The sequence below is a fragment of the Polypterus senegalus genome, chromosome 14, assembly GCF_016835505.1.
Source record: "Polypterus senegalus isolate Bchr_013 chromosome 14, ASM1683550v1, whole genome shotgun sequence".
NCBI classification, from domain to species: Eukaryota; Metazoa; Chordata; class Cladistia; order Polypteriformes; family Polypteridae; genus Polypterus; species Polypterus senegalus.
In genome coordinates, this window is record NC_053167.1 from 145652042 (window position 1) to 145679655 (window position 27614).

The 27614-nt window shown below is 47.9% G+C and overlaps 2 protein-coding genes across 2 annotated transcripts; both read left to right on the forward strand.

Moving 5' to 3' along the window:
* Positions 1 to 1110: 1110 nt before the first annotated feature.
* Positions 1111 to 22719, forward strand: tmed5 (transmembrane p24 trafficking protein 5). Its single transcript, XM_039734723.1, has 4 exons — positions 1111 to 1447; positions 19183 to 19280; positions 19353 to 19539; positions 22233 to 22719. The coding sequence occupies exons 1-4, from the start codon at positions 1271 to 1273 to the stop codon at positions 22449 to 22451; spliced, it is 681 nt and encodes a 226-aa protein (XP_039590657.1). The 5' UTR covers positions 1111 to 1270; the 3' UTR covers positions 22452 to 22719.
* A 3183-nt stretch (positions 22720 to 25902) lies between these two features.
* On the forward strand, positions 25903 to 27344 carry pigc (phosphatidylinositol glycan anchor biosynthesis, class C). The gene is made up of 2 exons (XM_039734722.1): positions 25903 to 26354; positions 26438 to 27344. The coding sequence occupies exons 1-2, from the start codon at positions 26068 to 26070 to the stop codon at positions 27318 to 27320; spliced, it is 1170 nt and encodes a 389-aa protein (XP_039590656.1). The 5' UTR covers positions 25903 to 26067; the 3' UTR covers positions 27321 to 27344.
* Positions 27345 to 27614: the final 270 nt, after the last annotated feature.

Below are 27614 nucleotides of genomic sequence, written 5' to 3' on the forward strand. Positions count from 1 at the left end.
CACACTGTGTTTACAGCCGGCTTCAAGGAGTCACGTGGCTGTTCAGTGTGACGCAGTCGATCCCATCAGGGTGAAGCTAAAAGTGACGTCTCATGACGATGCACCACTGTGGGGTCGGTCCAGACCCCCTTTCTCTCTTACATTTTCAGTTTAGGTAAACTCTGGCCCCCTTTAAATGGGAACAATGGAATGATGATTCCTTAAAGTTTACCAACAATGCAGTTGTTCTGGTTAATGGCCAACGCACTGAGCATCTCATGCCACAGGGACACCAATCTGCTGTAAATAATAACCTTCTTTATCAGAGCGTGACGAGGAGGAGGTAAGGTCGTTGTTGTTCGTTCCGGCAGCAGGCCTGTGAAGAGTCAGATGCCCACAGCATCTTCTTCATGACACGTACCTTGTGGATGCCTCCACTATTTTCTGACTGTTGCTACTGGAAGCTTGTGTGACGTTAACACACGTGGAGGTGAACAGAGCGTGACGGACATGTGCTGACCACGAACTCCTTGGCCTTAACCTGGTTAAGGGTTTACATGGCCACATAATTGGGTTAATTGTGGAGAAATCTTCCTCTGTTAACCCACCTACTCTAACCAGTGTGCAGGTTTACATGACATTTCAAAAAACGGGTGTTTCTGTGAAAAACCGGGTTACCAGAGCGCATGTGCACGCACAGTTCATTGAGGACATGACAATCCAGTTTTCTTTGGTTAGGTTCACGCTGCACTCAGCAGTTGGATTTTATTCTTTAAAACGACAACTTTTGGTGCATTTCATTCATAGACTTTGACGAAACTCCTAAAACGGGCGATTGACTTTCCTGATTTCAGAATTTCTGTTCGTAAGCCTGGTTGCTACCCAAAGCCCCAAACTGGCCACTTCTGGCCTGGCCGCCGCCGCTTATAACGGAAATCCAGGAGTCAAATCAGAACGGAGCCGCGGAGACTGGTGGCATATGTGGGATCAAACGAGCCCGTTAGAAAACGGAAAACGCAGAGGTGCAGATCGCGCAGGTCCGCTAACGTGAACACAGACGTCTGCCGTTCGTGTCCCTTTAAAAGCTGACCTGACGCTTTCACGATTGGAGACCACGAGCGCCGTCGCCCGCTCCACGTGACACGCCCAGCGGAGCCTCCTCCTCCTCGCACTTGCGGACAGACAGCTGCGCGGGTAACTCCAGAGCGACCCGCCTGCCTTCCTATTGGTTGCTCTGCAGCAGCCGACACACGCGCTTCCTCCCGCCTGCTCTGGCTGGCTGGCGAGCGACATGGGCGCTCAAGCGCTGTCGGTGTTCGCTTTTGTGTTCCTCGCCGAATGGAGCATTTCCTCGGCTGCCTTTTCGCAGGCGCTGGATAGCGACTTCACGTTCACGCTGCCGGCGGGTCGGAAGGAGTGCTTTTACCAAACTATGAAGAAGGACGCCTCTCTGGAGATCGAGTACCAGGTAGGGGGCAACCGCATTGCGCGTTTACTTGAGGCCTGGGAGGTCTGCTCCGTCTCCGCGTCTTCAGAAGCTCCGACCAAAGCCCAGCTCCGCACGCGCAGATCAAATGCTTTGGCGCTTTGCTCTGCTGACTTGTGCGAAAAGCAATAAATGTGACCGCTTCGTGGGCCCGCTAGCTATCCAATTCACAACTCCTGTTGAGGATAGAGAGGTCCAGTGGTGCCACGTTTAATTCAGAGTGTCGCATTTCATGTTTTTCTTGCGTTTCCTTGTATATCGGAAAGTCCTGCTTCTGATTTTTATTAATCTTAGAAATCCGACTATCAGCTTCTAGTCTCCTCTGGGCAGGCAGGCGGGCGGGCGACACTGCCAGAACGTGTTACTCCGCCCATTCGCTCTTTTGGCCAATCACCGACGGCGCCCCGTCCATTGGCTTTCGCGAGTTCGCCCCGGAGGCGCCGTCCGCAGTCGCGCTCGTTTGGTCGGTCTGTTGGGAGGGCAGTGGAGTGGGAAGGAGCGGAGGGCATTTTCATACTTTGGGGTTAAGTTTTAGCGTGAACTAAAGGCGCAGTGAAACACGTGTCACATACGGAACTACAAGAATTAAGAAACCGGTTTAACCCCCCTAGGCGGGCACCGCCTCTCGTGCAACCTGGCCTTTCTGCTTTCCCATTACAGAGAGGTGAAGGGTTCGATTTAGGGATGGGCGATACCATTGTGTTTGAAATCGATACCGATTCAAGTATTTTATGTGTCAGGTTTGCAATACCGAGGATTTTTTAGAAAGCATAGAAATGTCTTTTCAAATGATGATAGTGTTTACAATGGTAAATATTAATGGGCCAGTCTGTATTTAAATGAGCTAATATCACAACACAGTATAAAGGTCACCATAACAAATTTATTACAAAATCTATATTAATAGAATGAACATGTCATTTTCTAATCTGCTCACTCCAGACCAGGGCTATGGGAGGCTGCCGGAGCCTATCCCAGCTGCCATAGGGTACAAGGCAGGGGTGAACCCTGGACAGGGCGCCCATCCATTCCAGGACAAACGCACACTTATGGCCGGGTTAGCTTTGCCAGTTCACCTAACCTGCATGTCTTTGAACTGTGGGAGGAAACTGATGCAGCCATACGGACAACACGCAAATTCCATGCGTGAAGGATCTGGGTAGCAAAGAATGAACGTACAAATGTAATAAAGATAATGGGAATTTTTACGTTTTCATAAAGATTTGCCTATTGGTTTAATACATTTAAAACCGGCAATCGCCTCACAAACGTACTTAAACTGTGATCCTCTTAGAATGCTAACATTTACAAAATAAGATTCCCACATTTGCATTTTCTCTTATATTCTGTTTAATCGAGAAAGAGTTTGTCATATTAGCTTAACTTCCATTTAGTTAAGTTTCAAATTTGTATTTAGAAAAATAATGTTGATAAATTTTAAGCTTAATCCTATGTTGCCTCTGCGGGTGCAAAGCAGGAACAATCCCAGGACAGGCTGAACGAGCACACACGCACACACACACACACACACACACCAGTTTAACGGTGTCAGTCCACCCAACCTGCGTGTCTTTGGCCTGTGGGAGGAAACTGGAGCTCAATAGAATTTTAGGAATGCAAAATTCCAATGATATTTATGACACTAGATGCTGTTACTAATGTAATTAAAGTACTTTTAAATCCACTAAACTTGCAAAATAATGAATATTTTATTAACATTTACTCAGGCACTTATTTTTTGGAAAGAGAAGCTACTTTCAGTTTTCATCATCAAATTAGGCACAGCTATTAAGTATTTTCGATGGTGTGAAGACAATTTAACCTTCTTATTTATGTGTATTTGTTGTTCTGTACCCCTTGTTTTTATTGGCAGAGAAACAAAACCAACCGAACCCGTGACAAAATGCTGTGACAGTGATGCTTCACTATTACGTGTCCTCCATTATGCTAACAACGGGCTTCACATTTCATAAATATCAAGGGGTGATAAACTAAAAACGTGCCCTGCCTGGGGTTTGATTCCTGCCTGGCGCCCCGTGTTGGCTGGGATTGGCTCCAGCAGACCCCCGTGACCCTGTAGTTAGGATGTAGTGGTGTAGATAATTGATGGATGGATAAACTAAAAAGTGTTCAGTAAACCCGCTTCTACATAATCCTACTGAATGGCGTCTTGTCCATCTTTAAAGACTCTCCTGCAGCCTTCAGGTTTCCATCGCTCTGATGTTTTACAAACGTCTCTCTGTTGATCGGCGTGCCTGTGTGTGTTTTAAGTGTTTAACTGGGCTGCTTGTTGCCACTGGACTGCTGGTTCTCCTCTCAAATGTTGCATCGGGCCGCTGAATTCTTTTCCATCCATACAAAGTAGCAGCATACAGCTAAGCTCTCTCTCGGTTTGCTCGGTTTGTCTGCGCTTGAGCGAGGGGCCTGGCTTTATGGTTGTGCTGCGTCAGTTCAGTACGTGAGCTCAGAAAGTGTCTTAATACGCCGTCTGCCATAACCCTGCTTCTGTATCTTACAGAAAAAAAGTAGTGAACGGTACTCGATGTCAAAGGAGTGCAGTTTGAGTTTTGAAGTATCGATCCCTAGTTAGATTATCGGGGACTCTTAAACGCTCCTGACGTGAGGGAGACTAGCTGTGCACGTCGCCCCGGCCTGGCGCCATGTCCAGCGTTGGTTCACCTCTTAGAGCAGGGCAGTCAAACTCCAGGCCTGGAGGGCCGCAGTGGCTTCAGGTTTTCATTCTCCCCCTTTTCCTAATCTGTGACCAGTTTCCATTGCTGATTAACTTCTTTTCCCTTCATTTAAATAGCTCTGTTTTTAAGGATTCGGTCCTCTAAATGTATTCCTTTCTTCATTAAGTGACAGCCAAACAGAAATGAGATGTGAAACGAGGCAAGAGATGAGCAGCTAAACTGGGATTTCAAACTCCAACCAGTCTCTTAATGAGAAGCTGCTTCTTGCCGTTAATTAAAGCCGTTCTTTAATTCCATGGCTTCTTGCTGCTCTCATTCTGCCACAGCAGACATTTCCAAAAGAGCTGATTTTTTTGTAAGAACATTGTGAAAATGTTTTGGTGACCCGAGAGATCAGCCTTACCGAGACCATCACCTTTCTTTATCTTCAGATATTGTGTGACGGGCACAGGTGAGCTGGTCGTGTGGCGACTTGTTTTGTGTCTCATTATTGTTTGGCTGCTAATTAAGAAAAAAGAGACAAGTAAGGGGCCTGAGTGACGTTAATTAGCAGCAAAAACGAACGAAGATGATGGGTAGAATGAAAACCTGCAGCCACTGTGGCCCCCCAGGACTGGAGTTCGACAGCCGTGTCTTACAGGGAGAGCCACAAGTTCAATGTGACCTGGAAAATGAAGGCTAAATTCTTAAACGTTTTAAAACCCAAGAGTTAAGAACGTTGGCCCGGTTCTTATTACATATGTCGGAAAAGTAAAAACGAGCTGCCGCCTTAAAAAAACCGTACAAGTATCCTTCTGTTTAAAAGCGGTCGGGATTGTCCTTCCGTCCCGTGAGTGCTACGCAGGCGTGGAGTGTCACACTCGCCCCGTCCATTTTGCAATGCATGATGGGATTTGTAGTTTTGTTTTTCCAGGTAAAAGATGATTTTCTACTCCGATATCTTCTTCTTTCGTTCTTCCTGCATAAAAGCGGTCAGGATTGTCCTTCTGTCCCGTGAGTGCAAAGCGTAGCGGTGTTCCACTTATCACAGACTCCCTACTTGCAGCTTGCGACGCGATGTCAGCAGAGTTCTGGTGCTCCCATCGTTCCCTTGCTTTTGTGTGCGATGTGCTGGAAAAATAGACAAAATGATGTCTCTGGAAATCATTAATGTTGATGGAGTAGACGAGCCTCACCGCGTAGTAAATATCAGGGGGTTCAAAAGGGCGACCGCCATATAGAAAAAAAGTTTCAATTTCATCACAAAAACAACAAACTACGAGTATCAAAGTAATAAAAATGAGTTTGTATAAAATATCAAATTGATCTGCATATTGAATTGCCTTAAGAAGTGGCCAACTTAAAAGGCGGGTCAGCCTAGTCTGGTAACTAAGAGCTGGCATACACTTGGCAGTCTTCACGTGTTAATGGCATTGAGGGTTCAGATGCCATCTTAAAGTTAACTGCTCGCCGGTTCGAAGCAAACGTGCATTACGCGCTTCTTTTATGGTCTCACAAAAGGTTGGAGGCCGTTTGAACAACCTTACATGAGACTGAGTGGTGAGACTTGCCGTAGCTAGCCTCCATTTTCCTAACTACAGGATCACAGGGGTCCGCTGGAGCCAACGCAGGGCGCAAGGCAGGACCTCCCGATTCCATGTTCTAATTTTCTGTATGGCTGTTCTTCCAGACGGTTAGTTAAATCAGTTTTAGAAAACGAAGATTAAGAGAAGACGCAACAGAAATGTTTCTGAAGAGAATTAAAAGTCCAGTGGATCTCCGCTGTTACTTTAAAAATGAGTTCAACAAGAAGATGGGCCAGAGTTGGAGACTTGAGGGTACGTTTGACACAAACATTAGGAAGATTTTCTTTACACGGAGCACCACAGACACCTGGACTAAGCGACCAAGTAGTGTGGTGGACAGGCGGACCTGACTTGATGTTCTTTTAGAAGGCCTGGCACTATGACTGCTGACGTCATCGCTCACCTCCTGGTTGTACTCAAGACTGCGTTCCCTGCTGCCTTTTTTGTCGTCGCCCGCTGGCATAATCTGTGGGCACTGAGCTGAATGCCTTTACTTTGCCGCATCTCCTCTGTGCTCCTCTAACTGGCACCTCGCAATGGAAGCCAAGTGTTTGTGAAGCAGAAGAAAGTTGTAAGCGTAATACGCTGGTCTTGCATACGTCAGCCTGACTCTGCAGATGTCAATGTGGTTCTCGTCTTGGCCGTTATTACTAATTGCCGTAATAATGCGCTGTTCCTACTAGGACTTGTATTAAAGGAATACTTCATCCAAAAATCTGTGCTTTGTAGTGTTGGCGACGAAAAAATGGAGTCTCTCGTTCTTTTGGAGAACAGACATCAAGTTTGACATAGGACTGGACACGATGGTAACCAGTGCTGAATGACAGCAAATAATATGAGGAACGTCCATGAGACAGATCTGACGTTAGTCGTGTTTCATAATCCACATGTCCGGTCCTCCAACTGTAGGCTCACAACGCCAAGCGCCTGTATTTCTGACTAAAATCTCATTCAATACTTCAGGAAGACAAAAGCAGGCCACACACAGCAAGTCCCCTGACACGAGGTCGTGCCTTTGAATTGAAGACGGGACCTTTGACCAGTGAGTGAGTGGAGAGGTGGGTCTTCAATTCAAAAGCGGTGGTGCTGAGTTATCAATTTATTACCACGAAATGCACGCACTGTGCCCATTGTGACCATACTGCTGGGTGACGTGACTTGTGGATTAGGCTGCGCCAGGCTTTTGAGATTTCTTTTTGTTCTCGCGGCCTATTTTTGATATTTTCTGCTGCTGTTAAGTGTTGGTCACCACTGGGTGCCATTTTATCAGAAACTTTGCTATGTCCATTTCCTCATGAAAATATGACGTTAACATTTTTTTTCTCCGCCATCGCTATAAACTGCATGTGGTAAATGACAGCTAAAGGAATACTTCACCTAAAAACCTTTTATGTTTTAAATCTACAGATGTGTTCTTGTGTATCCGGCCAACATGCAAGTCACCACCACTGTGATAAGCAGGAGTGGATTAAAATGCAGAATTTCATTTGATGGAAAACCCAAATGAGCTCGGCTTCGTACTCCTCTCTGCTCCCCTCATCTGACGCCCTGTAGAAAGCCCAGACCCTGTTTACTCCTGGCAGCTGAAGCCACCTGTGCCAGTCAGTCTTGCCCACAATGACACTTTATTATTCAGCACAGACCTTATAACATGGCGGGCGCTCTCACAGAGGTGGAATATCCCAGAATGGCCGGTTCAGTTTTCTTCAGAACTTTAATAGGTCCAATAAACAGAGGTTTTTATTTTTGTAGTTCTATTTGGTTTGCGCTTCTGTAAACTCTTTATTTCCATCTGGGCACAAATACAGTGGTGCCCTAAAAATCTGTCTGTGCAGCTCTTTTGGTTCAGCGTCTCTGCAAATGAATGCAGTGGTAGGATTTGCTTCTGTCCTGTTGTCGTTAGAAAGATGAACCAACAAAAGTGTGTTCAGCCATACTTGGCAATGCTGGATACGGCACATCCTTACAAAGGGGTACACCATAGCTCTATCTCAGACTGGGTGGCATGGTGGCACAGTGCTTAGTCCTGCTGCCTCACACCTGCAGGGTTCAAATCCTTTCATGATTGTGGGTTGTCGTGTTTGCCCATGTGTGCCACCACACAATTGGGTCCTGCCCTGGGTTAGTTCTGGGCCTTGTGCCCAATTCTACCTGGATGGGCTCCTTCCAGCAAGTCAGGAAATGGAGGAATTGTTGTATTGCAAAAAGCAAAAAAAAACAAAAGGATGGGCCTTGTGGTTAGGGCTTTGGGCTTCAAACCCTGAGGTTGTGGGTTCAGTTCCTGCTGCTGGCACCGTGCGGCTATGAGGAAAGCATTTCATGTGCCGAGCTCCATTTGTATCTCAAATGTTGTAAGTCGCCTTGCATGAAGGGGTCTGCTGAAAAAGTAAATGGATAAAAAGCAGAAATAACTTTACTGTGGTGGGCTGGCGCCCTGCCTGGGGTTTGTTCCTGCCTTGTGCCCTGTGGTGCCTGGGATTGGCTCCAGCAGACCCCCGTGACCCTGTAGTTGGGATATAGCGGGTTGGATGATGGATGTATGGATAAAAATACCTTTGTGTTCATCTAATGAATTTCTTTTTAGTATACAACACCGTGCTGTCTGTACATTGATGGATCCACTTGACCACGGCCATCATCATCATCACGTTCTTCCATGTGAAGCCTGAAAACTATGAGGACTGATTGAGGTCATTGATGTGAGGTCGAATGACTAGAGGTGGCTGGCCAGGTGGTCTCAGACCCCTGCAGGTTTTTTGATTTTTCGGTCCTCCCAGCCATTGGACCTTACTTTATTCTATGTTAATTAGTATTCCCTAATTTTAGTTTTATATTTTGACTTTTTCTTTCTTCATCCTATGAAAATGTGTGACAGACAGAAATGTTGTTGTTATAAACCTACTGAGTCAAGTAAGAAAGTGCCAGATTTGCCTTGGCTAGTTTTTAGATCAGTGGGCGGGCCGCGTTTTCTTGATATGATTCAGTTGTACCCACGTTACCCGTGAGCAGGCTGCCCAGTGACCCACAGGTACCCGCTGTTGAGTGCAGGAGTGGCTGCATGAAGTCTTGATTCGAACAGAATGAACGTATTTAGTTGCTCTGAACTTTTTAAGGGAGCAGCACACTGCAGCTTGCTTGTCTGTGGTGTTTGGTGCTCGTCGCTCTTAAATCTCGCCTTGTGCTACTAGTAAAACGTGACTCGGAAAAACACCCTCGTAATCGAGGGGACAGCACCACCAGGGGATGAGAGGTAGCAGGAGTTGGTCAACTCGAGTCCTTCAGTGTGCCCCACCACAAATTAGGAGTTGTTTCGAGGTGTAAAGGTGACGCTGCCTTTGGGCAATAACATGACCCCCTGCCCCAAAGCAAATGCACGACTGCGCTTCTCATCTGTTGTTAATTTACAGTCCAAATCAAAGCACATCCTCTGGTTTGCTGTAATTCAATATAAAATGTGTATGTGATTAAGTAATTGTTTATTTCTACTATTTATTTATTTATCTGTCACTCCTATAAGCAAGCAGCGCAGCGCTGCCACAAACACATGTCAGGGTTACGCTTTGCTGTTTTGTCTCTCTGGCCTTTCAATAATGAAGTAGGCTGGTGACTGAGAGCAGCGCCATTGAAGGTCCCCGGGATCTGTCTGGTAGTTTGCACGAGTCGCTCCATTTTTGAAATGAAGAAGAGAAACGGCAGTTAGAGGGGGCAAAGACAACAATCTCTTCATCCTTACAGAGATCAGAAACCGTTTTGGTCATGTAAGGAAACCAGGAGGTTATCTCTGGACACTCAACTCTAGTCATGGTGGTCCGCAGTGGCTGCAGGTTTTCATTCCAATCCGTTTTGTGTTTTGAAGGCACGCCTAGCAGATAATGAAACGTGTTCTTTAATGAAGTGGTGCATTGGTGCTTTCATTCTTCCAAGACAAATCTTTATCACATTTTAGATTGGTCATGTTTGGAGGATAGTAGTTCTATGTGGTGACCAGCAGGGGGCAGTGCAGGGTGAAGTTCACAGTTGATACCAAGATAGGTGGATTAGCAGATAATCTGGAATCCGTTATATCATCAGAGAAGGACTTGGAGAGCAGACAGACTTGGTCAGATTTGAGATGAAATGTAAAGAATTACACATAGGAAGTGGAAATGTGAGGTCTGACTACACAATGGGGGTCTGAACATCGAGAGTCCAGCTCATGAGGAGGATTTAGGAGTCGTAGTGGACTCTAAGATATTGACTGGCAGACAGTGTTCAGGAGCCATTAACAGACTGTCAGGTTATATAGCGCCTTGACGTGTGGAGTTCAAGTCACAGGAGGTGACGCTCAGGCTTTATAACTCACTGGTGAGGCCACATCTGGAGTATGAGGGGCAGTTGGGGTCTCCGTAAAGACACAGCAGCACAAGAGAAGGTCCAGAGAAGAGCGACCAGGCTGATTCAGGGCTACAGGGGATGAGTGATGAAGATTAAAAGAGCTGAGCCTTTAGAGTTTAAGAAGATGAAGAGGAGACCTGAATGAAGTGCTTACAATGATGAAGAGGAGTCAGTCCAGTGGGTCGAGACTGTTATTTTTCTTCACACACAGACCGATAGACACTTGGAGTAAGCGACCACGTAGTGTGGTAGACTGTAAGACTTGAGGGACTTTCAGAACTCGACTCGATGGTTTTTTTTTAGAATGAAGTGGACAGGGCTGGTGAGCGTTGTTGGGCTGAATGGCCTGCCCTCGTCCAGATTATTCTAATATGTTTTGTACTTCTTGGTCTTGTCCTCCTCTGTCATTTTTCATACCCTCATCTTGACGCCAATCCCTTCTGATGTTTGTGCGCAGGTTTAAATGTCACCTGTCATTTCCACCTCATTTATCGCTGATGGCTGGTTATGAAAACAGACAGGCAGGCAGGCAGTAAACCCTCCACTAAAATCGTCGAGTAAGGACTCTGAATCACAACCCGAGGCCCAAATACATTCTGCTGTAGTGCTAAATAAATGGGTCCTAACTGAAAATCTGGATAAAACAAACACCTGCGGCCCTCCAGGACCCCCTGGTCTAGACAGCAGTCCTTGTTCTCTTCTCTTCTGCTTCACGCTGGGCTCATCCGGGGGTCCCAGGTGGACATTTCCTTATTGTGGTGCAGCACCGACTGTTGGAATGTCTTACTTTATAAACTTTGATTCATTGACTGGCCGTGTTCTCCAAATCTTGGATCTTGTTGAGCATTAGGAGTGCTGAGTGAACTTTGGGAGGGTCAGGTTTGCGTGCATTGACTGTCCGTGTGATTCTTCACAGCATGGGGGGTTTGGCTGTTGGGGGGTGTCAATCTCGTTGCTTTCAGAGTCCCATAATCTCCTGGATTTGGAGACGTTGTTTATATTAGGAGGGTGAGAAGTTGAGATCAATCGGGCTCAGTTCATCACACTAGGAAATGCCCAAGACGACACCACGGACCAACAAATAGCAGCATTAAAAATGGTGTTAGGAAACGCTGAGGTGTGTCCTCCGAGGACAGGAGAACTCCAAGTGCTCAAGACACAGCACGGCTGGCGGACCCCACATCAGTACTTCATTAAACTGGGGGCTTTGAAGGTGACGGCTCCAATATGTTGATGGTGTCCGCTTGACGTGAGAAAGAGATCTCTTAAAAAGGGTGGCTTATTGGTGTGAAAGATGGAGGGATTGTCTTCACTCGGTCGTCCTCTGACAGCTCTGGTGATGATTCACCCGCTCCACTGCTTGTCTTGGGTCTGTCGAAGGAACTTGGTGAACGGCTGCTGGTGTTCTGGGCGGTCTGAACATTTCAAGGTAGGCTGCAGATCTGAATTGTACCCTGGCAGGAAGAATCTGCGTGTTGGCAGAGTGGCTGCTAAATTATAATTGCAGGAGGAAGAAGAAGAAGAAATACTGACATCTGCGTGACGCTTCTTCAAGATGTTCGTCATTTACAGGCCTTTAAGCAGTTACGGCATTTTCTAAAGTGACTCGATCTCCAGCAGCCTGGTAGGCCAGCCATTTACATTTCAAGTTTACAGTCGGCGCTCAGGCGGATTAAGGGACTCGCTTGCTTGGCATCACACGGTGGGAGAGAAGCTGGAATTGACGTCCGTCCTGGTGGTTTACAGTCCTGTCCTTGGCTACCATGCCACACACGGCCCAAGTGTAACCCTAAACGTTAAATTAGGAGACAAGCTCTAGTTTGACTGAATTTTAGATCAAGTGGAGAAGAGCAGAATGAAACTTGTTGAAGAAACTCCTGTCTGTTGGTGACGCCCTTTAGGATTCTCTCTCGATCAACCAGCGTCTTTCACGGCTGAATGCCTCATGAACTGCAAGTGCAGCCATGCTTGGGGACAGACGACCTGCACTTCTTTACTGTCCTCTTTAGCCTTGGAGGGCTCCTGGAGGGCATATGATGACTGCAGCTTGTTGGGACCGTCACTCCGATGTCCTACCTGCAGTTGATGTCACTGCTGCTTCCGTGACACTTTTGTTGTTGTGAGTACAAGCACGGGACCGCGAGGAGCAAATCTGAGGGATCTGTGGACGCGACTGAGCAGGCCACACAAGTGCCTGCTCCATTACTGACTGGTGTTCAGCACGTGGTCGTGGGATTACTATGGACACGTAGTGTGGACCCCCCTCCTGTGCTAATAGTAAGTGGCTTTGTTATTTGTTTACAAGGGTGTGGTCAGGACCTTTTGTACCTCTTGGGGGATTCCATGCAGACACTTTACAGACCACTCAGTCAATCCCCCCCAATCTTACCAGTTCCAGCCTGATACTGATTTGTACATTTCAAGCAAATCCCCGTCAAATGCACCTTCCTACTCCTCTGATTGGCCAGTTAGTCCTGTGTGTGTGTGTGTGTGTAGGTGGGCGGGGCCAGGCAGAGCGCTGCAATCTGAATTTGAGAGTATTGTGTCCGAGTTGCTAATGTCCGAGGGGCGGCTCACAGGCAAGTCTTGTGCTTCTTTTTATTCTTTTTCTGGTCAAACGAAAAACTTTTAAAGGTTATGTCTGTGCTGAACAAGCAAGGAGACCCGATGTGTAGCCTTCGTCAGATGTGTCTCGCCCTTTATGGGTAGTTTGGTGTGGAGATGAAACGTATGACGCTAAAGCCAGGCAGCGAAACTGCAGACCTCCGGGTGAGCTTGACGTATTTTGTTCACACATTGTACTTGGAGCTTTGGAAAATGTACTCCTGATTTAAAACAATACATTGCTTTTGTTCTTTGAGACTTTTGTTTTCTATTTTTAAAAATGCATTTCTTTTTCTCACATTTTGACAAAGTAGTTGAGTTATTGTGAAAAGACTTTCTGTACTGTATGTGGCACACATTGGCATTCCACCTTTGGATGCCCGTTTGTGGATTTCTTGGAGGCGTCTGTCGCCTGCTGGGATTTTGGGACCCGCCTGCACTGAGGCAGATGTACAAGAAAAGGCCGCTTGCCATCCGAGAATAGCCTACAAATATCGCAGTGGTAAACGTGTGCGAGACACTGAAACACAACATAAAAGTGCAGGCCAGAGTTCATATAGTGAGAAAGAAGAAAGAAACGCAGCCAAGGTCCTAACCCTGACATGGAGTCCGTTCTTTAAAAAGGGAATTGGCAGCCTTAAAACGACAAAAGCTGGACTCGGCTTCGGCCCAATCCATACTCCATGTAAACCTCCCTGTTGCTGTTTCTGGGTCATTGGAGCCTCAAGCTGCTCCTCGGCAGCAACCCGCTGACCGTCTCGCAAGTCTCCACCATCGACTTGGGGGGTAAGAACTCCGCTCTGGTGGCCACAGCTCAGTTCTCCTGCACAGCATGCATACACTCGGGGAGACTGCAGGAGGAATTCCAAAGAAAATAAAGCGGATGAATCCCAACCCAACATCGCCACACACCGTTCTACCACGTTTAAGACAAACCGAGCAACGCCAGGGTGTACAGAATGGACTCCACTGTGACAGCGAGTGTCCTTCTGGAGTCCCAGACAGCCGTGACCGCGCTTAGCCTGGCGCCAGCTGTAAATCGCAGAGAGCTGAAACTAGTGGCAGATCATCCAAACGATATACAAACACACGGCCGGGAAGTCCAAACCTGTTAAATATTTGAGGTCGCTTCTGGGAAACCCGATGACCGTCGCACAGTCACACCCAAGCCTTTTTTTTTTTTTTTAATAGCCCAACTGGGTGTGAAACCAGCAGTCCTGGCAACTCGAATCCAAATTTGATGAGTTACAGTAATGCGCCAGTTTGGTTTTTTAAGGGTGCCATCATTTTGTGATTTGTGTTGCTGAGGGGCGTGGTCTCTGAGGTCATGGCATCTGCCATCATTGATGCGATAGGCTAAGAGATCCGTGCTGATGTCCCTCCCTCATCCGGGATTGCAGATAAATGGGACTTTGTGTCAGTGATTTTCTCTTTGAAGGTTCTTCTGGTTGATCATCTTTTGGTTCTGAATTTTAAACTTTGATTCTTGGCACATGTTTTGTTCTGATTCTCCTCGGGCCTCACATATAATGCCTTGCATAGAATTCACACTAAAACACGGCGTACGGACAGAACTAGAACTGTGCATACACACAAAAAAATTCTGATGCATAGAACTGTGTGTAAGGAAAGTTGTACACACTGTGATAATAAAATTAGTCCTAAACGTCGGACTTTGAGTGTTCAGATTGTAAGGAACGTTGAAAAGTCTTTGTTATGCATGTTTAATTATTCCATTCACCCAGGGCTGTGCCAGTCTAAGTAAGCATCAAGTGTGAGGCAGGAAGAGTCTCTGGATGGGGCGCCAGCTCATCGCAGGGTGAAGACGAGCAGCACACACACACACACACACACACACACACGTATTGTCTGTTTAGCATCGCCAGACCCCCTAACCTGCATGCCTTTGGAAGGAAACCCACCAGGAAAACAAACAAATTCCAGGCAGGGGACACCCGGGACATGCCCCCCAACACTTGTTTAATTATTAAATGAAGTCAACAATTCATCTGTAAAATGTAACGTACACTTTAATGTAATTCACCATAAAAATGATATCAAGTATTCATCCTAATATTCTAACGGCACACAACCAACAGCAAGAGGAGAGCTCTGGGAGACTGAAATCGACTTGGAAGCCAGTCATCATCATCATCATCATCATCCTCTCTAAACACGAGGCGCTCTCTTCTGATGTCTTCTAACAACACTAAATGGCCATTCTGTGCCCCAATGTATTGTCACAGAATGATTCCAATCAAGTGAATTCAATTTGTAAATGATACACAATTAATTTTGGGGTATTTGATAAAGCCCGTGTCATGGATGCAAACCTGAAAAGGAAAGGGTACCGGCACAGAAACCGTAGCACTGCTATGATGCCAGTTTCTACCAAGCGTGAGGCTGCCATGGGCATGTCTGTGGGTTATGGCCGGTTCCGTTTTTATGCGTCTGTTTCCTGCCGACTCTCGCCGTATGTGTTCCCTTCTGTCTATTGTGGTGTTGACACCCACTGCACGCCCAACCTACCTGGAAGGGGGGGGGTCTCTCCTTGAACTGCCTTTCCAGAGGTTTCTTCCATTTTTCCCTCTTCTTAGAGAGTCCAGGCTGGGGGGCTGTCAAGAGGCCGACTGTGGCACTCGTCGTGTGATTTTTGGGCTACACGGTAAGAAATTGTATCGTATTGTTTATACCCGAGGCCCCTGGTTACAACTGGTTTTTTTTTGCTCATTGTCTACCGATAGCACAACAACTGTATTGCTCTGCTAAAGGTCATCCCACCTCTGACACCAAGACTGATGGCCCTGCTCCTGCGTTCAGCCTGGAAATGCCAGCAATTTCACAGAAAGGCAGCGCAGGCCTGCTGGGATTGAGGAAGGTTCAACACCTGGTGCCCGCTGGTAGACCTGTCTTGTTCTGGGTTTGAGTTGGCAGCACTGCACATCATCTGTTAAGAAAGCCGAATACACGGACACATTGATTGGATCTAAAAGTCTCTGTGCTGTAAGTGTCATGAATTGAAATGGGGGCTTCCCTGGAACCTCGCTGTGTCATTCTGGCCATTGTTCTACTTGTGTTTGTGTTGCGTTTTCTTCTTGTTCATTCTGTGGTGGTGCTGTTTTTGTGTTCTGGTTTGTTTTTGTCTGTGTGATGGTGTCCACCATATTGTTTGTGGTCGCCACGCCCCTTTGCAGGTCACATGACATTTTCCACACTTATATGGTGTGTTGGACTGAAGATTTTTAAAAAAAAAAAGAAACCAATTGTGGTTTGAGTGGTTGGGGAAGGAGCTACCTGGTCGGTGAAGACCCCTTTGGCTGTAATCCCCTCCGTCCCCAGGCCGTGAATTTGTCTCATGTCTTGGTTTTGATGTCTTCTGATTTGTGCCCTTCCCTTGGTGCCTGTTTTACAAATCGTGAGGTCTCTGGAGAGAAGCACACGTGATCAGCAGGATTCGGAGGGGCGCTTGTCACTGAGGGGTGAGTGAAGTCGCTCTGCTCCCTCCGCTTGTCTGCTGCATGGTCTGCAGCTTCATGGCGCCTTGCGTACCGACGTGAATACTGAGAGATCGCAGGGCGCCGCTGCCGATAGATCACCACGGTTAATAAAACAACTGCACGTAACTTGCATTGTCGTTCTCATTTTAGCACGTTTTGATGCACAGTCCCCAGAACAGGAGGGACCGAAGGGCACAGGGGCCGCTGGTTACGCGTGTCGGCAGTGACCACAATCTGCCTTCATGTGCTCGGTTGTGCTTTTGGAATTTATAAACGACGCACTGCCCTGGTCACTTGTATTGGGCATCCCGTTAAGATTTGATGAACTACCCTAAGAATCTCGTTGAGAACGGCCTCAAGATACTTAGACTTGCAAATCTAAAATGGTAACCAAAAGGAGTGAAAAAGCAGAAGTGAGGAGAGGAGCCTTCAGGCCCTTCTGCTGCGTTCTGAGAAGATCAATCAAGCAAACCTCCGTCTGGTAAGTGAATGTCACGGAATGTGTGGCAACACCGCGGAAGAGCAGCTGGAGAGGAAACGAAACTCTTGTGTGTGTGTGTGTGGCAGAATGAGGAGACTTGGAGTGCGCTGACCGACCGAGTGCCCTGCCAGGCGTCGCACACCGCATTGCTGCCCTCGAGCTCGACTTCCGGTGGTCTGGTGCAAAACGAAAACTACTGTACAATAAAACTGAAGCTATTGTTAAAAAACATTTGCATAAACTGAAATAAAAAATGAATGAAACTCAAACTAAACTATTAAAGTAGCTGGAAAGACGAAGGGAAATAAAAGAAGAAGAATTTACTAAAATTGTAGTTTTTGTTTTTGAATGAATATTGAATATACTCTTGTAACCTTTAACTCTAAAAGTGAAAGTCCTCCAGTGGACAGCGGCTGGTGAAGGAGGGTTTGTGTTCACACAGCATTTGAGGTGCGGAAAGCGTGTCAGATAGAAAGAGAGACAGAGAGTTTTACTGGGCCGCCTTCCTTTGCGCTTGTTGTACGTCGAGATGTCATTCAGACTCCTGAAATCGAGATGTGCTGCTCAACAAAACCTTCACCGTACGGACAGGAAGATCCCGAGTGAGTTGCGCTTCAGTTTATTTCTCAGGTGTCCGTTTTGCTGACCGTAACTCACCGGCCACTTTGCACAGGAGAAATCCTTTTTGACAATAAAACGCCACTGATGGACAGACTGGCGGTCAGCATACGAGACCAGCACGTTGTTGCTGACCAATCACTTTTGCTTTAAAAACAATAAAGTGATCCAAACCTTGTAAAATTCCTCAACTGGCGACGTCTCCACTGAACTGCAGGTAGGCAGACCGGCAAAGAGAGTCGGCCGACTGGTGAAGAGCTAAACATACTGCTGTGGTTTTGTATTTATTGTTGTTTATTATTTGATCTTTTTTTTTTAGTTCACAGCTCAAAATACCTGATATTAGGAAAATAATAATCCAGTAGCAGAATTGTGTTTTAAAATATCTGTCCCCCTTTTTTCAGTGTTTTTCTCTCTCTCTTGTCATTCATATTGCATACCAGGGATTTCTCCTGCCTTGAATCCAAGCCTGCTGCAGTCGGCTCCACGTGCTCTGGACGAACCGGTGCAGATCTAGCAGATATTGTTAATAACCTCAGATGCTGTCTCTGTGGTTTTGTGCCCGTCTAGACACCCACTGCCTACTCATTAAGGGTTTACTCCTCTTATGGTGGGCTATTCAAGTCTCGTTGCCCCTCACCTTTACACTACATGCTTGTTTTCTTTGTTTCCCTCAATACACAGTTAGGCTTGAATGAGTGTGCAGACCCCACCTAAGACCCCTGTGATTTTCATGCTCACACCTGTTTTCTGATTTTTTTGATATTTTTTCAGGCCTGCTGGTGGAAACAATCCGTCTACAAATTGAACTGAGGTGGAATCGGAGATCAATATGGCAGGTAGAAAATAACAAAGCCCAGTGTGGGAGATTTTTGAATGCAGTATTGAAGGCATTCATCATATGCACATTGTCTTGGAGTAGGAGATGATGATGTGTGCTGTAGATCAGTGTCTCCCAAACTCGCTCCTGGGGACCAACTGGAGCAGCAGATTCCTAATCGGTGATAACAGTTTATTACTAATTGTCCCATTATGGGAAAAGAGACAAAGTGCCAACAGTCACCACACATTTGTTCATCACAAATGACAGAAAATATTTTAAAAAAGATACAATTGTTCATATTGAGTTTCTGCTCGTTTTATCAGACAAAACCAAAACCAGATAGTAAACGATGGAATGTTGTGAGCGTCCAGTAACATCCAACTCGTCGTATTCTATCCAGACTCGTCACGTGTACAGTCCTGTCTGATTGTGACACAAAACTAAACTCAGTAGGAGCTCCGGGCCATAAAACTAAAACTAATAGATATAGAAATGTCTTTGTGAAATTAAAACTAAAAATACACAATGAAGGAAAACTAAAACTAAAGTGAATTTCCAAGTAAGGCCAGAAAAAATCTAGAAATAACAACTAATATAAAAAGGCAAAACTCTTGATAACTTGGTGTGGCGTCATTGTGGTGCTGAAGGTCTCCCACCCGTCGGCCTTGTGTTTTGAGCAGAGTGGCTGATGAGCGGTCAGTCTGTGGGGGCCACTGGTTTGTCAGTCAGTCTGTGGGGGACACCGGTCAGTACAAACAGCCAAAGCAGGGTGTCCGTTAGAGCAGAGCATCGTGAATGAGCCTTGAGACGTGATGTGTTAGTGAGTTGATGATGAAGATGATGATGATTTGTCGTATGATCATCAGCTGTAAATGTTAACTGGCAGCCTGGGTAGCGACTCGAGCACCGGGGTTGGCCTGCCCAGTCAGTTCTTGCCATCCTGGCCTTTCCTCTTTCCTTACTTTCCCCCGCTTTTCCTCCTGTGACGTTTGGATCCCCTTTACAAGTCTGGACAGACAGCCCGCCATGATTTGACCGCCGCTCTCCTGCGTTCTCTTTCAGGTGCTGGACGGGGCTGGCCTAGATGTGGACTTTGTCCTGTTTTCTCCCTCTGGAGATATTCTGGCTACAGACCACAGGAAGTCGGACGGCATCCACACGTAAGAGACCCTCTTGCTTGACTGCTTGTCTTCCGTCGTATGCCTCCTCATACCACCGAGTCTGTCTTGCAGGGTGGAGACCCAGGATGGCGACTACATGTTCTGCTTTGACAACTCCTTCAGCTCCGTCTCTGAGAAGATCATCTTTTTTGAGCTCATCCTGGACAATATGGAAGATGGCATGGAGGGCGACCCAGAGGACTGGCGCGAGTATGTCCAGGGCACCGACCTCCTGGATATGAAGCTGGAGGACATCTTGGTAAGGGCAGTACAGGAGGAGCTATAAAGTCTGACTGAGGACCCCCCTCCCCAGAAAGGCGCTCTGTCCAGTTTGTCCTGATTGAGGGGTGCGGGGGTCACTAAGTGTACTGGGGGGGGAGCGGCTCCATTAAGCGAGACCACTGGAGAGCAATTAGAACAATTAGAACAATCTAGACGAGAACAGGCCATTCAGCCCAACAAAGCTCGCCAGTCCTATTCACTTGCTTCCTCCAAGAAAACATCAAGTCGAGTTTTGAAAGTCCCTAACGTCTTACTGTCTACCACACTACTTGGTAACTTATTCCAAGTGTCTATCGTTCTTTGTGTAAAGAAAAACTTCCTAATGTTTGTGCGAAATTTACCCTTAACAAGTTTCCAACTGTGTCCCCGTGTTCTTGATGAGCTCATTTTAAAATACAAGTCTCGATCCACTGTACTAATTCCCTTCATAATTTTAAACACTTCAATCATGTCACCTCTTAATCTTCTTTTGCTTAAACTGTAAAGGCTCAGCTCTTTTAATCTTTCCTCATAATTCAACCCCTGTAGACCTGGAATCAGCCTAGTCGCTCTTCTCTGGACCTTTTCTAGTGCTGCTATGTCCTTTTTGTAGCCTGGAGACCAAAACTGCACACAGTACTCAAGATGAGGCCTCACCAGTGCATTATAAAGGTTGAGCATAACCTCCTTGGACTTGTACTCCACAGATCGTGCTATATAACCTAACATTCTGTTAGCCTTCTTAATGGCTTCTGAACACTGTTTGGAAGTTGATAGCTTGGAGTCCACTATGACTCCTAAATCCTTCTCATAAGGTGTACTCTCGATTTTTCGACCGCCCATTGTGTATTCAAACCTAATATTTTTACTTCCTATGTGTAATACTTTACATTTACTGACATTAAATTTCATCTGCCACAAATCTGCCCAAGCCTGTATGCTATCCAAGTCCTTCTGTAATGATATAACGGATTCCAAATTATCTGCTAATCCACCTATCTTGGTATCATCTGCAAACTTAACCAGCTTGTTACTTATATTCCTATCTAAATCATTTATATATATTAAAAATAGCAGCGCCCTAGCACTGACCCCTGTGGAACACCACTCTTAACATCGGCCAGTTCTGATGAGGTTCCTCGCACCATCACCCTCTGCTTCCTGTGTCTGAGCCAATTCTGCACCCATCTAAAAACATCACCCTGAATTCCCACTTCTTTTAACTTGATGCCCAACCTCTCATGTGGCACCTTATCAAATGCTTTCTGAAAGTCCAGATAAATAATATCATAAGCTCCACTTTGATCGTATCCTTTTGTTGCCTCCTCATAGAATTCCAACATGTTAGTAAAACACGACCTCCCTCTTCTGAACCCATGCTGACTGTTCAGAATAACTCCTGTCCTTGTCATGTGTTGCTCAATCTTATCCTTAATAATTCCTTCCATTAATTTTCCTGTGATGCTTGTTAAGCTTACTGGCCTATAGTTGCTTGGATCTGCCCTGTCACCCTTTTTATATAATGGGATGATATTTGCCATTTTCCAGTCCTTTGGAATCTCTCCAGTGCACAGTGACTTCCTAAAAATGTGTCAAGGGTTTATATATGTACTCACTAGCCTCCTTAAGAACACGAGGATAAATATTATCTGGGCCTGGTGATTTGTTTGATTTCATCTTATTTAATCTGAGCAGCACTTCTCCTCTACAATTTCCAAATCCCTCAGTACCTCCTTAGTAGTTGTTACCTCTGAGGTTATCCACTTGCTCACTTGTAAACACCTCAGAAAAATGTAAGTTTAGGGCATCTGCTATTTCATTGTCTGTATCTTTTAATTCCCTTTACTATTCCTGATGAACTTGACCTCCTCCTTAACTGTTCTTTTACTACTAAAATACTGAAAGAATCTCTTGGGGTCTTCTTTTGCCTTATCTGCTATATTCCTCTCCAACTGTCTTTTAGCCTCTCTGATATCCTTCTTAATGGTTGCCCTCATGTTCTCATACGCTCTACAATTCTCTTTGCAGTCATTAGTCTTATATGCCTTATACAGCAGTTTTTTTCTTTGCAACTTCTTTTTAAATCTTTATTAATCCATCGTGGAGATTTTTTTAGTTTCCTATTACTTCCAAATTTCGGTCTGTATCTGTCCTGCATTATATTTTTAAACCTGTTCCACTGCTCCTCGACTGTCTCCACATTTAAAAGCTTATCCCAGTCTATCCTACTTAGACTTTGTCGCATCTGCTCAAAATTAGCCCTACTAAAGTTCAACTTAACAATTTTAGTCTTTGCATCTGTACTCTTACAAAATACTGAGAATTGTATTACATTATGGTCACTTGACCCTAGTGGTTCAATCACCTCTACACCCTCAATTCTATCCTGATTATTACAGAATACTAAATCCAGACAGGCTTCACCCCGTGTTGGCTGCTTTAACATGCTGTGTTAAAAACAGTTGCCGATTACTTCTAAAAACTCCTGCTCTTGTGCTCCTCCATCTCCAAGGTTATCCCAGTTAATATTTGGATAATTAAAGTCCCCCAGAGCAGAGCGCCTACTGCATGACCAAACTGGCCACGTGTTATGAAGTGAGGGGATGCAGGGTTCTCCAACTGAGCCGTCGGCCCCCGCTACACTTTGACGTTTGTGTCCCTTTCTCGTGATTTTCTTTCCGTCTCTTCCAGGAGTCGATCAACAGTGTGAAGGCTCGACTGGGAAAAAGCGTCCAAATCCAGACAATCCTGCGAGCGTTTGAGGCGCGGGACCGAAACCTGCAAGAGAGCAACTATGAGCGGGTGAACCTGTGGTCAGCAACCAACCTGGTGGTCATGGTGCTTGTGTCCAGCGTGCAGGTCTACATGCTGCGCAGCCTCTTTGATGACAGAAGGAAGACGCGCACATAGCAGCCGGCCGGGGTCCATCAGTACTTGTGACCGCTCGCCCGCCCGCTGCCTGCAGTGCCCGGACTCTTGATGTGGTCTTGCCAGCCGGCCCAGTTGACTGTGAGGCCCATGGCAGCCGCCGCTTACCTTCTCCACGGACCCAGCACAATTTCTGATGGCCGATGGTCACATTATGAGTAATAAAAGTGTTGACAGAAGTACAGCAGCGGGGACCATTGAGTGCCAATGGTGCGGCTTCTGCCCTCTGCCAGCCATTGCTGCTCCTCGAGTAACGTCTGTGCCGTTTCTTCATCGCGCCTTTTATAGAAATGTATGCCAAGTGAGTCCCCGTGTCCAACACTTCCAGTGAAAGTGGGTCTTCAGCGTGGCACGGCTGCCCGTTTTCATTTTGTAACAGCCATCACCAGTGCTTACAGGGGGCAGCACATCCTGCTGCTTTTGTCTTTCAACGTCTCATCAGGATTGGGCATAGGTCTCCTTTTCTTAGGAATGCCATCTGGGTCTCTTTGTAGGTATGACATAGAAGCAGAGGCCAGGGGCTCCAGTCTCATTCCTGGTGTCCAAATACCAGCAGGTCCTGCCCAGAGGCAGAGGAAGTGGACATCGCCAATGTTACAAATTAAAGATATGAAGGTGAGAGCAGATCGACTGCCATCTCCTCCACAAACCAGACTTGTGCCCAAACAAACCGCTGGCACTGAGTTTTAGACGACTTGGGCTCTGGGTTCGTTTCCATTGCTACATGTTTGTCAGTTTATATTGGCTACCTGTTGTCACTTGGCACACACCGGGCTGAGCGGTCAGGAATGTCTTGGCCAGCCTTCACTCCATCATACCCGCTCTGCTAGATGCCATTGACTGACTGGCGCGTTTTCCTATGGGGTAGCTGCACATACGTGACAGGTTTTTGCCAACATAAAGTCCATTTGCTCTCCACCGGCCTGAGCTCATTTGCATAAACCATGCCTCATTAGCGTAGAGCACCGCCTCTTTTTAGGCAGGATTGTGGGTAAAGAACACAAATGTGCCCAGTTGGCCGATCTTTCCAGCTCACTGTCACTGCTGCCCGTTGGGCGAGTGCCCAAGGTGCCCATGTCCTCCATAAGTAAATAAGGACGGTGTCTGATCTCATTGAGAGCCCCAGTTTGAGCCCAGCCGTGTGTTGGGGGTCTCACTGAATACCCCCCATGGTGTGGGTGCATGGCGCACTGTGCCTATGGTGGACTGGCAGCCTAACCAGGGCTGGTTGCCACTCTGGGAGTCTGTAATGGATTAAGTGGGCCTACAATGGAGGAGTTCTGTCACCCTGTGCCCCTCACCTTTCACAGAGTTCTTATTGCTGCGGACCACCCTCGCCACCCAATGCCCACATTCAGCAGAAGAGAGGGCGACTCTGAGGGACCAGTCACTTAGTGAGCTCATAAGATGGCAGGATCAGAGTTGATCAAAGTGCACACATGAGGCAGAGCCAAACCTGGATGGCACACACTGTGGGGGTCCGGGCTTCAGGGGGTCAGCGTCTGCAGCCTGTGTGACTGGACCACGTAGGCCAGCTCTGTGCCCATACATTAACGTCCTATGGCTGACTCGGGCCCATGGGGCACCTGAGCGGGTCCTCCACCACAAAGGCTCAGTCCCAGTGCTGTTCACTGGAGGGTGTGGTGTCACGTGTCCTGTTGCTGGTTTGACACCAGTGCCCCTTAATTGTGACGTAGACTGATGTCGTAAGGGCGCCCAGTCCGCTTTTACAAATGATGGCACTGTCAATGAAATGGCAGGCAGGCTCCAACAGAAAAAGTGCCCAAGTGTTGAGTTCAGGAGAGCAAAGGCCATAACTGGTGGGCAGGACTCCTGGCACCAGCAGACAAAGCACAACACGTGCCATCCCAAGGAAATGGGCACATGGAGGGCACAGAGCGAGAGCTCCGTAATGTAAAGTGACAAATGCATCACGGCACTGCCAGTAGCTGCAGAGCGCCACTCCAGTGAGGAGGATGTCACTTTATGTCACACGTCAGCGATGACATCTGGCTGCACTGGGGTTATCATTAGGGTTGGGGGAGGAGTAAACCAAGTGACACAAATCTGCAATCCAATTGGCTGTCGAGAAGAGCTACTGAAGTGAGGAGTCTGTCACCTGTGAGACGTGTGACATCGATGTGACATATCGAGTGTATGGAGGACGAGAGTGACGCTCAAGTAAAACTAGACAACTGACACCCGGGCAGCTCATTAATAACGAGGTGACGTCAGCCTTCATTGATAAGATGGCACAGGGCATGAAGTGGGGGAGAACCTAAGGAAAGTGAACAGTGTGCGTGTTTAGGGTCTTCTATCACATCTGGGGGTACTTTGGGTAACCCGCCATGTCACATGTGCTCTGCAGCTGAACTGATGGCACACCGCAGCACCCATTGGCAATGCAATTGAACGTTTTCTTACATTTGCTTACTTAGCTGACAACTCGCAGCGTCTGAGACACAACGAGTTACATCTGGTAGGTGAAGCCACATTCTAGGAGGTCCTCAGCAGCCACAGGGGCCCCCTCCGGTAAGGGGGCACAGCCAGCAGGCTCATTTTGAAAGGAAGATGGCAGAACTTGGCGAGAAAGAGCTGACGCTGAACGGGAAACCAAAGAGAAATGGAAGCTTTTAGAAAAAGGCAAAATGCAGGCTGCGACTTTCAAAGCAAATATTCAAATTCCTGAGCAGCTCATCGAGAGGCAGCTGCAGCCTAAGCCAGCAGTCAGGGGGCACAAGGGGAGGATGGCACACCCGCTCATGGTAGTGCCAACATAACAGGACTAACCCACCTCACCTGGACTGTGAGAGGCACGGGGAGAACACGCAAACTCCACACTGGGACTCGAACCCTCCTCTGCTCATTGCAAGGCCTCATTGCTACCGTTGTGCCCACTTTGTGCCACCGAAAACTAAACGGGTAATGCGTCCACATGTTGTGTTACTTACTTGAGAAGTTTAATTTCAATCTAAAACTATTACTGGTCATTAGTCGAGGTCTTTTATGGCCATTAAGTGAGAACCAGAGGGGTGGAAGACGCACGGCTGAACTCGACTGCTGGCCTGGAATATTCCCGTAAATAAAGGCCGTTGGAATGACCAGGATCCATTAAAACGCTCCGCCGCGGATTCCTCGGGTCTAAAGCCGAGCAGCTCGTCACTCGTTCTCTTCTCGCGTTCGGCCGCCACATTTCAGCCTAAACGCGGTGACATCAATCCGTCCGTGGAATTTGGTCAACTTTGAGCGCGACACAGACCCAGCCGGGCTTATGGCGCCCCCTGCAGTTCGTGCTCCGTAGTGCAAGGAAACCCCCCGTAACCCACAACCCCAACTCATCTCCAGCTTCGGTCTGGTCCGACCTCCACAAAGTGCCGCCGGAGCCCCACTCCCCCCCACGCTAAGTGGTCTGCAGCTCAGCACGCCTATCACTTTCAGCACTTGAGCCGTGTGCCGTGTGCGCGCTGCCGCAGGTTTCTTTTCTAATCGATTATTTCTTACGTGTAAACACAACAAAAACGAAAAGTTATTTTTTTAATGCCAGTGAATGGCGCCACGGGCACGAATGGCCTTCCGTTCTCAGTCTTGAAAACTAGAAATGCGCGGACATCGCAGACCCCCAGCGCTCAGCGTTTGCTCTAACCGCCAGACTTCAATCCATCCCCCCGCTTCGCTCCAGCCAATCAGCACGCGGCGGCGAAGGGACCAGTGCGCAGGCGTCACCTCGGGAGCGTGCGCCCCTGCTTCCTGTGCGCGGACGCACGGAGGGACGCCGGGCGTCTTGGACGTCATTGACGCGCCGTTTCGTTGGCGGTTTCTTCGCGCTGCTCTTTTGCTCCTCGGGCTCCCCGGGTGGTCGCTCCGCTGTTGCGCGGCTCTCTTCAGGTACGTGCCGATGAAAGCCGGGTGGTGACGGCGTCCCCTCTGTCCCCGGGTCCCACTGATGCGCGTCTCTGCTTCCCTGACAGGCGCTACATGGAGCAGCCCGGTGTTCGCTGGAGGAAGGTCCTGTACGAACCGCAGCCTTTCCCGGACAATTACGTGGACGAGCGCTTCCTGGAGGAGCTGCGCAAGAACATCTACGTGCGGCGCTACCGCTACTGGTCGGTGGTCTTCGAGTCCGGCCTGGTGGCACAGCAGCTGGCTTGCGTCTCGGTCTTCGTGGTGCTCTGGTGGTACATGGACCGGGGGCTGCTCACACCCCACTGGCTCTTTGGGACGGGGCTGCTGTTGTCCACCGTCGGCTACGTGGCCTACGAGCTGGTCGACGGTGGGCTGGGCAGGCATCAGAGTGGTCGCACCCGCTGGGCGGACCTGAAGAGCGCCATCGTCTTTGTTCTCTTCACGTACGGCTTCTCTCCGCTGCTCAAGACGCTGACCGAGTCCATCAGCACGGACACCATCTACGCCATGTCCTTCCTCATGCTGCTGGCCCATCTGGTCTTCTTCGAGTACAGCACTCACATGGCCGTGGCGTCCAGCAGCCTGTCCCTCAGTGTGGCCATCTTCGCCTCGGTGTGCCTGGCATCCCGGCTGCCCGGCTCTTTGCACGCCTTTGCCACGGTGACCTGTGCCATCGAGGTGTTCGCCCTATGGCCCCTGCTGCTGCGCCGCCTCAAGTCGCACGTCCCCCAGGGCTATGTGGCCGTGTCGCTGCTGGTGTCGGTGGCCAGTGTGGCGGCGGCACTCAGTGTCACGGTGGTGGGCGGCGTGCTCCTGGCACTGCTGCTCCTCTGCATCTCCCTGCTCTGCCCGTACCTCCTCATCTGCCTGCAGCTGCACAAGGACAACATCCACGGGCCGTGGGACGAGGCCGAGATCACGGAGGACTTGTCCCGCTTCCTGCGCTGAATAAAGTCGTGTGCCCCCCTCAGACTTGGCCTGCGTCCTGTGTCACTTACTGATGGGTACATACATGCCTGGTATGAGGGAGGGGGGTTGGTTAAGAGGAGTAAGTGTGCTGGGCAGCGGCGCCCCCTTGGGCTCAGGTGAGGGGAGCGGAGATTTGGATGCCACCAAGCTAGTCGAGTGGCACACCGGCGTGACTATCAAAACCAATGTGTTGTGCCCATTAACCCAGTTCATATGGACGAAGCCCCAGTGAGCCCTGGCGACTCTTGACCTGCTGGTGCCAATTGCCATACC

Bases quoted from the DNA above. Each gene is read 5' to 3' on its own strand.
- tmed5 (XM_039734723.1), top strand. From the start codon at position 1,271: ATGGGCGCTCAAGCGCTGTCGGTGTTCGCTTTTGTGTTCCTCGCCGAA. The intron at 1,448-19,182 runs GTAGGGGGCAAC...GTTCTCTTTCAG, and splicing joins CTCTGGAGATCGAGTACCAG to GTGCTGGACGGGGCTGGCCT. The intron at 19,540-22,232 runs GTAAGGGCAGTA...CGTCTCTTCCAG, and splicing joins TGAAGCTGGAGGACATCTTG to GAGTCGATCAACAGTGTGAA.
- pigc (XM_039734722.1), top strand. From the start codon at position 26,068: ATGCGCGGACATCGCAGACCCCCAGCGCTCAGCGTTTGCTCTAACCGC. The intron at 26,355-26,437 runs GTACGTGCCGAT...CTTCCCTGACAG, and splicing joins TGTTGCGCGGCTCTCTTCAG to GCGCTACATGGAGCAGCCCG.